Below are 11671 nucleotides of genomic sequence, written 5' to 3'. Positions count from 1 at the left end.
AAGCGCAGGAAAATTGACTGGTTGTCATAATAAATAAAGAGCAGAATCTAATGACTCCCTGTTATGAATTCGCCACTGCATCCAAATGAACAAATTACGAGTAATTTCGTGAATTTGCTACAAGATAATCCTTTTACATATTTAGGTAAAATGACATCTCAAATCTTAAGCTCTGTCATAGCTTTCGTTTTTTTATTTTCATTTTGTTTAGTAGAAGCACCTAACTCAAACGGAAATATACCTAGCGTGCCGAACTTGTGAAAAGCATAATTTAAGATATTCACGAAAAAAAATAGCTGCTTAAATTACATATATAAGAATAAAAATCGAATCAGGTATTGAATTCACTTCTCCCCGTAGTTAAATGAAAAATATTTGGTTGGAATTTCTTCATTCAATGCCTATTGGCTAGGTTTGGTGTCTATGACAGAATATGTATGTTATAGTTGGAATTATTTAAGTTTGTATTCATTTGGATTAAAAATCATTTGCTGTGCTGCGTCAAAGGAGCTGGCGGTGGCTGCGCAACTTACTTTAGTATTACTCCCCCGGTTCCAGTTTTTGTGAACCTATTTTCTTTTTGGTCCGTTCCAAAAAAAATGAACCCTTTTTAAATTTGGTAACAATTTAGCTTAAAGTTATAACTTTACCCTTAATGAGAAGTTTTTATAACCACACAAATACTCTGGGCCCCATTTGGACTTGTTTAGGACCAAAAATTCCAAAAGTCTTCATTTTTTACTTAAACTCCGTACCGAGTCAAACATTTTCACATAAATTGGAACGGAGTGAGTACTGCTTTTGATTATTTTAAGCATTTAAAAATAAAAAATTAAAAAATTAAAAATTAATTAAGCATTAAATAAAAGCACTTTACAACATAACAGCAAATTTCTTTTAAGAAAAAAGAGAGAGGAAAAAGCCAGAAAGGGGAGTGAAAGAGGTGAATAATAAAGTAGGTGAATGAAAAGTGCGCTATTGGGCCAAAATAACATACACGGGGATTAGAGTTGCAACATAATAATTTCAATTTCACTATGTATTCATTTTTCATACTAGTATTAGGATACGCATGTTGCGCGTGTACCTTATCTTAATAAATATATATTTGTGAAAATTTACATAAATAGTACGTACAATATTATACTATTTTTGTAAAATATATACTTTTATTTATTTTTTTCTTAAAGGGAGTGCAAAGTAGAAAGTAGAGAAACAAAAGTGAACGGAAGGAGTAATTATTATACTATTTTTAAAATTATAAATCTTAAAATGCTTATTTCTTTCTTAAATTATGAGCTAATTCAAACTAGTATATATCACTCCCACTTCAACGGGGGAGTTTGGGACTTAAAAATCAAGCTATTCATATTCCTCTTTTTTGTTTCATGGATATATCCCGGCTAGCCATGACCAGCGCCGCTCACTCCTCTCCCAAGGTTTTCTTCTTCTCTTTGATATTTTCCTTTTTTTCTTTCTTTTATATTTCACAAAAAACTAATGTGATTTTGATTTTTATACTAATTAATTCAATAATCAGACATTAAGCAAGATAGCATGCAATCGACTCCAAAAAGAGTTAGTGGAGTGGCAAGTTAATCCCCCTGCTGGTTTCAACCTTAAACCCTCCGATAATCTTCAAAGGTCTTTCCTTTTTCCTTTTTATTATTACTATTTTTTAATCTCTGTCACTGAAATTTCTCTTTTCCATGTAACTGGATGAACTTTGGATAAGATTAATTCATTATTGTGTTTTCATTTGAGAATTTGGAACCTTTTCCATAGAAAATATTTTGTATTTTGAGAAATGGTTTACTTTGGAATTCACAGATTTTTTCAGTGTCTCGTTGTGTATAAAGGTAGCTGACATGTGGTATTTTGTAAAGGTGGAGGATAGGGTGTAAAATTTGGTTTGTATTTTTGAATGTTGTATAGCTAATTTTGATATAATATAATACACCACTTCATGTATTAGTTTATACCTAATATTAGTGGCGGAGTCAGGAATTTCAAGAAGTAAAGAAGAAGCTATGGGGATTCAACATATAGTATATATACATAAAAAGAAATTGACTTAGCTACACAGTGTAATTTTTCGGCAAAAGGACACCACTTAGACTAAGGTGGCTCCACCACCGCCTAACATAGCAAGAGATAAAATACATGGATTAAGTAATACTCCCTCCGTCCCATATTACTTGTCCAAAATACTAAAAATATCTGTCACAAATTACTTGTCAATTTACAAAACCAAGATAGAATTAATTAAATTTTTCCCAGTTTACCCTTACAATTAAATGATTTGGAAACACTTTATTAGCTTGAGTTGATTAGTTTGAGGCCACATAAATAGTGTATTAAAAGAGTTAAAAGGGTAAATTAGTAAAAATTACCCTTCTTATTTATGAATTCTTAAGGGGCGTGTAAAAAAGAAAGTGGACAAGTAATATGGGACGGAGGGAATACATGGATTAAAAACTAAAACACAAAATTGCCCTTTTTCTTTTCCATTAACCCATTATCAACACCCTATATATCCCTTTTTTAGTATAAAGAAATAAATGCCCGATAAAAAATATACTATGTATTACAATTTCTTTATTACTAATCCATGTATTATAATCTCTGCAAAACTTGTTTCTAGATGAAAAGACCCCATAGTGTTTTGGCGATATTTTTCAGTATGAAAGATTGATAACAATGTATCTGTGCTGATCTAATTAACAATTGATGTATTTGTTAAAAGTAGATGACTTTCACCCACAAGGGTTGGAATTTATTTTTCCTTTGGTGGAGAATCACCAAAAAGAGTTCCTTTGAGAATAACATGTTCTGCAATTCAGGGTAACAAGATAATGGAACATTAACTTCATACCAAAGACACCAAGTTTTGCTCTTAATTTTATTATTAGAAGATGAGGAAATGGTTGCAATAACTTTTGATTGATGTGGGTTCTTTTTGAGAAGGTGGGTGATTGACGTGAATGGTGCTCCTGGAACGCTATATGCTAATGAAACTTATCAGCTGCAAGTTGATTTCCCAGAACATTATCCTATGGAAGCTCCCCAGGTGTATATTTAATGGTCGACACTATTCAATGATATTCTCATGTTGGATGAAAGATGTTGTTTCTTGTTAATGTTCTTGATTGAAACTCCTATCCTACTAATTACGGCTGGCTATATTGATGCAGGTGATATTTGTGCCTCCAGCTCCCATGCACCCTCATATCTATAGCAACGGGCACATCTGTTTAGGTATTTATTCACTCGGCTCAAGTCTCCTCTATTTCTTATCACCAAGAAATTTATTGATTTGGTCACTGGTCGAGCCTAAGGGCTTAATTTGGAATGCATGAGATGAAGCTTCTAATGAAAATCCTTGGCAATCATATAGTGAATGATTCTTGATATGACTGTTGAAACTTAACGAATAGACACCAGGAACTATAGGTTTCTCAACGCTCCAAAATAACTTGGTGGATAATTGGTACGAATGGTAGATTGTTGCGCAATGTCAATCAGCATTTTCACTTAGGTTGGGTGCTTTTGTTATTGAGTTCGCTTCCCATTTATGTCCCAGTAATATTTGTTGATTCATTCATATAGTTTCTTTTCAGGCATAATATTGGTTTTTGTTCTACGCCTTTGCCTTATTAATCTCTTTAACTTTCTAGAGTTCTCTCTCTTAAGAAGGCGAATACAAAACACCAACTCTTAGTAGCAGCTATCCCTCTCATATTCCAAAATAAGGTTCTCTTTAATTTAGTAAATGTACCTTATTACTTTCCACCTTTTTTGGGGATAATGGTAATGTCGGACCCAACTTGTGTACGCCTTGAATATTTCATCAGGTACCTGCTGTCTTCCACCAACATAGGTACCGAGTGACGTTACCACCAAGGTTTAGGCCTCATTTGTTTGCACTTAATGGAGGTCTGAATCTTAATCATTCAGATCTCAGACATTAAGTGCGTTTGTTTTTAAAGTCTGAATCTTAATTATTCAAATCTTAATTATTAAGTGTGTTTTTTTTTACTTCACAACCACTTAATGAGTCTGAATAGGTCTGTATGATTAAGATCTATAACAGAGACTTAATTTCATTAAGATGCTATCACATATTCATTATTAGCTGCCGCCGCTGCCTACCATTATCAACTACCACCATGCCACCACCACCACCACCCCAACCACTACCACCACGCCACCATAATCCTCAATCGTAGCCGCCAGCATTATCGACCATCACCACCCACTATCCCCACCACTCCGACCACCATATAGCATTCTCAATCACAATTAACACTCATCCACCGCAACTACCACAACTGAAAACTCCATCACCATCAACAACCACAGCCGGAACTGCCCATTATTTTAACCTACCACCACACACCCACCACCTTCCTCAGTCACAACTACTACCACCACCCGCCATTATTAACTATCACCGCCCACCACCACCATCCTCAATCATAATTGCCACCACTACCAATCACTACTAGCTACTAGCACGAACCACCATCATCAACCAAAATTATCACAAACCACCGCCTTTAATTAGCATTCACCCGTTAGCCATCACCACCAATAACTATCATATTTTAAAAAATAATATATTTTATTGATAGAATATTGGATTAGTTAGTATTTCATTTGAATTTTATGTTTATTAATTTTCAAATAAAGATAAATTTTATACATTCAGATGTTAAAAATCAAACAATCTTAATTATTTCTATTTAGATCTTAATACACATCTTAATATATTCAGATGTGTATTCAGATTCAGATGTCTTAATCGTAATACACATCTTGATATTCAGATGTGTATTCAGATTCAGACGTCTTAATCTTAATAAAAACAAATGAGGCCTTAGACATATGAGAAGAAATTACCTGGTATCATTAACTGCTACACCATACACTTGGTGCTTATCTTTTAGGAGGCATAATTTAGTTGAAATCTTTGATTTTGCCTTTAATCGCCCTGTGTCCCTGTCTCATGGAAGTTGTTCTCCAGTAGCTTTATCCTTTGAATAATGTTATAGTCATGCCTCCACCAACAGGACAAAGTTCACTTATAAGTTCATGAATAAGCTTGATTTTCTTCTTTCTTTTTTATCTTCTGATTAGCATCTAAAGTTAGCTGTAATCTTTATAAGACGGGCGGTATGTATTAACTTAAAGCTAGGTCTGTATCCTTGTATGATTTTTAAGTACTGTATATTTAAAAAAGACAACAATATTCATACTAAGATAGCTATTCAAGTATTAACTTAAATTTAGGTCTGTATCCTTGTATAATGTTTTAGTACTGTATGTTTAAAAAAGACAAAGATATTCATACTAAGACAACTATTCAAGTTGTTGTCACTGTGATGTATACCCTTTATGATTAAAACCAAACGCCTACCAATTAGACCAGAAATAATTGGTGGGAATGATGTTTAAAAGAATACTTTAGTAAATTCTTATTTACCATGTGACTGCTAGTTTGTCCCCCACCTTCCTTGTTTTCTCTTGGGTTAAATTGCATTCCAAGATGAGTGACCAGCTTATTGCTTGGCCTGTGAAAGGAACATTTTTGCTGTGGTTTGTAAGTCTATTCATTCCTGTGCAAATTTCGAAGGCGCTATTGTAGTTAACGTTAGGCATAAGATATTTAGTGATATAGCAACATGATAAGTTTCCGTAAGATACATCTTTCAATTGTCAAAAGTTAATTAAATAAGTGTGTGAAACTTAGAGATAACTGTTGGCATCAAGCATGGCATAAGATTTACAGATTGATGGAGAGAAATGAGTTAAGTTCTGTAACTGTTTCCTTCAGACTATAATACAAGGATACTGTGTAGGGGTATGTATCTACTTTTAGTTTCTTGTATCATTGTATCTTGGAAGAGTCATAAGAAGTACTGATAGCCTTCTTAATCTATTTGGGAGCTGGCTAATGTCATTTGTGACAATCTGCCTTATCGGTTTCTTTAAATTAGAAAAGACCAGGATAATTTTTTCTATCCAACTGTCATAAACATATTCCAGTTAGGACTGGCAAAAGTTGGTGCTCTTTTAACTTCTCATTTGGCTGGAACAGAATCCCGATGAAAACAACTAAATTTACTTCACTCATTCTTCCCATATCTGAATTTCGTTACGTTAGCATTATGCAGCCTCCCAAATAACTTCCCTAAAACATATTATTTTATTAACTAAGATCCTACAATATCTCTTGAAGACCTTATGCCACTTATTTTCATTTCTAATAATGCTCAGTAGCGAATTAGAGTTAATATTGATCCTACAACTTAGGTTCAGCGCAGTCCCAAATATTTCTTTTACAGATGGACTTTGTTTTAAGTGATTTGTGAGCCAATTCCAGCAATTTTATTATCACATGGCACCAAATTAGGTTTCAGAATTTATTATGAGAGCTTACTGAAATGAATCAATTAGTTCAAGACTATGGTGCTCTGCGGATGAAATTAGTATTTAAGAAGTTGAATTAGAGATCTGGAAGGCTTTACGAGCATTGACAGGATAGAGTCAGGGTTGGTGTTGGGGTGCAATGAAATGTATTATTGAGTCATTTAATTGTCTTCTCGGTCATGTTTGATCCAGTTCTTACTTGCTTCCTCATTTTTCGACGATGTGAGAGATACACTTGGCTCATCACAGGTGTTGTCAGCAGGCTACTTTATCAATACGTGACCTCTGGATTCATAAGGCATGGAAGAGGAATGCCATCTTACTCAGTATCGAGTTATCTTGTTTCTTTGCTTGCCTTTAATTTGTGGAAGTAAAAGTAGAAAGGCCGTGCTCAGTTGACTAGATGTTTCCTTTGCAAAAAGCATCATCTACAGAAAGGGACAGTGAAAGAAAAAGATCTATATAGGGGATATCAATTAGTTGAGAATATATTTTAGTCACGTTAGTTTGTTTACTTTATGTCCTACGTTTTCTAGGAGTCTTTTAGCCTTATCAGAGATTCTTATACTAGTTGTCGAAATGTAGAGAACTTCTGGTACTTTTTATTTTTATTTTTATTCTGCATAATGTTGGCCTGAGAGGCTGAGATAAATTTAAATAGAGAATTATGGTCTGTGAGGATTCTACTGCAATTTGTTTGGGAATAAGGTGTAGTTGTTGTTATTGTATCTGTAAAAGCAGCAGTGAATAACTATTTCCTATCTTGCAGATATTTTGTATGACTCGTGGTCACCTGCCATGACTGTTAGTTCTATATGCATTAGCCTTCTCTCCATGTTGTCAAGTTCAACTGCGAAGGTACCTTTTGTTGCGTCTATTACATCAATTTGAGCTGCTTTTAATGGTCTTTTATACTATGCCAAGTATGCCATCGCCCATTTGTACGGCATTCTCTGAAAAATATGCAATCCACAAAAATTCTTCCTTTGAGCTTCTCCTGCTAGTTTAACTTTAGTCCTTACTAATTCCAATTATTCGTGCAGCAACTCCCTGACGATAATGATCGTTATGTAAAGAACTGTAGAAATGGCAGATCACCGAAGGAAACCAGGTGGTGGTTCCATGATGATAAGGTGTAACAAGTATAATTCGACACTTGCGGCAACATTATAACTCGATTGCATACTTGAAATCAAATGCTATAGAAATTTTTCTGAATATCCAGGATCGTTGCCTGCACATGGTACGAGTGTGCAAATTGGCCTTTCCTGTCCATTAGTTGTAAATGAAGATGGTTTTCCTTATGTGCTGCATGTACAAGATATTATGTACCATATAAGTTATACACTGCAGTCTCAATAAGACCCCACCAAGAATCCTTCTGACATCAGCAATAAGTTAGCACTCAGAATAATGTATTGTTTCTGGTTGTTTATCTTACTGAGGAATAAGTTTGTCTCAGTTATTCCCTTCTTATGTTTTGTTATTGACCTTATCTTGTTATTATGTCCATCTAAAGGGCAGCCCGGTGCATTAAGCTCCCGCTATGTGTGGAGTTCGGGGAAGGGCCGGACCGCAATGGTCTATTGTACGCAGTCTTACCCTGCATTTTTGCAAGAGGCTGTTTCCACGGCTTGAACCCGTGACCTCCTGGTCATATAACAGCAACTTTACCAGTTATGTCCATCTAACTGTGTATTAAATATGATCTTCGTTTCCATGTCTTGATTCACTTTTATCCTATATTAAGATGAAGTGTGATGGCTGCTAAATGATAAAATTGCTGCTATTCACTAAATTGCAAAGATAGTAAGTGTTTCAAACAAGTGTCTATGAATCCATTCATTAACATTTAGCACACTATGAAAAGGACAATCCAAGATGAACAGAAAGAAAATTCTGGAAATAATGTTAAAAGAAAAGCATAAAAATACACCAAGGCTGATGTTGAATATTGTGATATTTAAGAGTTCATCATCCTGCAATTCTTCCGAATCTCGCCTCTGTATCCAGTTAAAGGTGAGATATTTCCCATCTTAACCATAGACTTTGCGAACTGCTCGAAGAAAAGCTCATTGTTTTCTGCATAAAGTCTCACCAATTCTAATGATGCCTGATTTTTGGTCACAAGAACTTGGTCTGAATTAAATAAGCCCTTTGAAGCCAACAAATTCTTGAAATAGTAGTTATCAAATTTTGTAGGGGAGACAAAATCCATGAAAAATAAGTTTTGGTCACCACCAGATTTAGGGCACCTAGTCCGCAATTGAGCAGCATATGATTGATCCAATGTATAGTCTGGTAAATTGTTGCCTGATTGATTGTAGAGCCTTTGCCTGAAACTGGTACATCTTGCATTTCCAATTGTGTGGCTCCCTGTAGAAAAATTTCTTCTAGTATTTACTTCTCGTGATACATAGAGGTAGCAAAATCAATCGATTTTTAGTAACATGCACGTCTAAGTTTAAAAATAAGTTAGGTTATGACTCGTTTGTTAAGTTGACCGCACATGTTAGAACCCGAAATGACTCATCAATTAAACTATTGGGTCAAACAAATCAAAATAGTGTAATTCGACTGGTCAAAATGCAACTCAAATTGAAACATAAAAAATGAAAATTGGAAAACCGGGGATTATGTATATTTGGAAGAAATTAAGCTTATTATTTAAAAATACATTTATTTACTTTTTTTTTCTTTTCAAAAAGCAAAATAAAAAAGAATGGGAGTTGGGTATATTGGGCAGGTTATCTTATAATCCATCATGACCCTTTTATCAATCTGACCCATTTTGACATGTCCAAATTAGGAAAATAGCATGAACTAGCCAATGTTCGGACTAGTAATTGAAAATAGTCAGCGTTTGCAAAGTTATTGAACAATAGCCACTATTTTGTACGAAAATAAATCTGGACAAAAATGCCCTAGCTAAAATACGGAAAGTTTCAGCATAATATGTTGGATTATGGAGCTCCTACGTATAAACTTCCAGTGTATTATATTGGAACTCTAGCACATTTTACTGGAATTTCATATGTAAATAATTCAAACTTCAGCGTATTATAATGCTGGAATTGTTTTGGATTTTTAAGGGTGTTTTTGTTCAAATTTTATCTTTACATGAAAAAGTAACTAAATTTTGATTAATTTTGAAAATTTGACTACTTTTCAATTACCCGTTGTAAATCAGACTATTTATAACCATTTGCCACCTCTAGTCTTCTCTGTAATACATAGTCTAGGTAAAAGTTAAGGAATGATTTTTACCAGATAAAGCAACAAGGTCAACAAGATCAAGTCCTTTTAACTTGAATTTTGTGAGAATGGTATTGAACGTGTTGTTTGGAGCAGGAATATTATTGTTGGAGCCACTTAAGCTAGCATCTCTTGAGTCTCTTCTTCCCAATGGAACCTCCCAATTTGGTCCACCAGCCTGTATAGATAAATAACATACGCTCAAATTTATTAACTTTCATCAACTTATTTAATTATTTGCTAGGATTCATGTGGTTGTATACTTACTAAAACTGTAGAATCCCTAGCAGCAAGAGCCAAGATATCAGCACAAGAAACAGTTTGAGGGCACTCCTTTTCTAGTGCTGATTTAATCTCATCAATTACTTCAAATCCACGAGCTGAATTCCTGTTGGTGTTTGATATCTTTTCACTTATTATGGTTCCACTGCTGTCCAGAAGTAGTGATGCATCACAACCCTACATGATCATAGTAATGAAAAAGTAGAGACAAAAGATGTTAATTGATATCTTCGGGTTTGTTCTAAGTCTTGGTGAGTAGAGTTGCTAAAACTATATATGTTCTTCAATTGAGTCCAATATTTTCGACATAGGACATAGATATATATGTGTGAATAATCACTAAAATATCAACAAATATTAAATTCTGAACTAATTGTTTCAAAAGTATTATAAGCAAATATAGCAAGTTCAATGCTAAGAACTTTAAAGATTGATTTTATCAAGTTTACCAAACTGAACACACAAGGTGCGCGCAAGTTGTTATGGATATCACCATTAAAATAAAATAGAAACTCTTACGTGGTTGCTACTTAATAATATCTACATGAATTCAATTCTTCTTAAATCCTGTGTTGCTCGGACTCTTTGAAAATGTTGCTAGATGCATGCCGGATCCTTCAAAAGTAGTATATTTTTGGAGGATCCGGCACGTATGCGGCAACATCTTGGAGAGTCCGTGAAGCCCGGTTCACATACTTACAATAAGCTTACCATCACTTAACTAAGAGTCATTAATCTTTAGTCTTAGAGATATGATTTACCTTGACAAAACAATCATGGAAATGGAGCCTCAGCAAAGAGGCAGCCATTCGGGCTTCTCTGGCTACAGCTTTAGCAACAACAGACTTGACGATTTCTTTAGCTTGTGGGCATGACCAATCGTAAAATTGTGGGTATAGGTAACCATAATAATTGCTCTTGCTACAGAAACATATTGGTGCAAAAGCAAGAAGAGATATGACCATAAAAAAGCTCACTGATTTAACCATTTCTTGCCAAAATTTTAGTTTTATAGACTTGTTATATAGAAGAAATTTTAATATGTAAGAAGAATGAATTTGTTTTGATGAAATATTTGAGATGGTGTTCATGAGTATATATAGTGTTCAATGCAAATAGATGGAGTTGGTAGCTTTTTAGTTAGGATTAAAATAAATATTATATTTTCACCTTTTTTGGTCTAGTGAAGTAGAACCTGCTTTACAAGTAATGATGTTTGATTCGGTCTTTATTCAGCTATTTAATTTACAAATTTTAACTCATTTTTTCAAAAATTTAACTTATATACTCTGATAGCGTAAACTAATTTTTATATTATTATTAAAATTTTAACTTATTGCAAGTTGTCTCTATTATTTTCTAGATAATTAGTTTTACTGAATATATGAACAATTACTTGTAGTTATCTGAAATGTTAAATTTCTTTTGACATTTAATGCATATAATTTAAACTCTTTTAATCGCATAACAGATGATTGATATATTATGGTTCCTTATCTTAGTATGGGATAACTTAGCAAATTTTTTGCCTCTAGAGAGTTGATCAATGTTACTAGGTCCACTTCTAGACATAGAAAATATAGAAAGAAGAATAAAATGAGGTTTAATTCTTAATCAATTGATTCATGGGAGACAAATGACAAAGTTCTTGATTAAATGATCGATTAGACAATAATATGCATGAATAAGCCTGGTATTGATT

At 33.8% G+C, this 11671-nt stretch overlaps 2 protein-coding genes across 2 annotated transcripts; one reads left to right on the top strand and one right to left on the bottom strand.

Moving 5' to 3' along the window:
• The first annotated feature begins 1315 nt into the window (after positions 1 to 1315).
• On the top strand, positions 1316 to 7893 carry LOC104227774 (probable ubiquitin-conjugating enzyme E2 18). The gene is made up of 6 exons (XM_009780089.2): positions 1316 to 1439; positions 1541 to 1644; positions 2968 to 3070; positions 3195 to 3258; positions 7202 to 7290; positions 7476 to 7893. The coding sequence occupies exons 1-6, from the start codon at positions 1389 to 1391 to the stop codon at positions 7569 to 7571; spliced, it is 507 nt and encodes a 168-aa protein (XP_009778391.1). The 5' UTR covers positions 1316 to 1388; the 3' UTR covers positions 7572 to 7893.
• Positions 7894 to 8246: 353 nt separating this feature from the next.
• On the bottom strand, positions 8247 to 11017 carry LOC104227773 (peroxidase 72-like). The gene is made up of 4 exons (XM_009780087.2): positions 10731 to 11017; positions 9955 to 10146; positions 9700 to 9865; positions 8247 to 8808 (listed from the first exon to the last, which is right to left on the bottom strand). The coding sequence occupies exons 1-4, from the start codon at positions 10956 to 10958 to the stop codon at positions 8396 to 8398; spliced, it is 999 nt and encodes a 332-aa protein (XP_009778389.1). The 5' UTR covers positions 10959 to 11017; the 3' UTR covers positions 8247 to 8395.
• Positions 11018 to 11671: the final 654 nt, after the last annotated feature.

This window comes from Nicotiana sylvestris, chromosome 9 (assembly GCF_000393655.2).
Source record: "Nicotiana sylvestris chromosome 9, ASM39365v2, whole genome shotgun sequence".
Classification (NCBI taxonomy): domain Eukaryota; kingdom Viridiplantae; phylum Streptophyta; class Magnoliopsida; order Solanales; family Solanaceae; genus Nicotiana; species Nicotiana sylvestris.
Note: the sequence above shows the minus strand (reverse complement) of the source record. Positions and strands in the feature narration are given on the sequence as shown.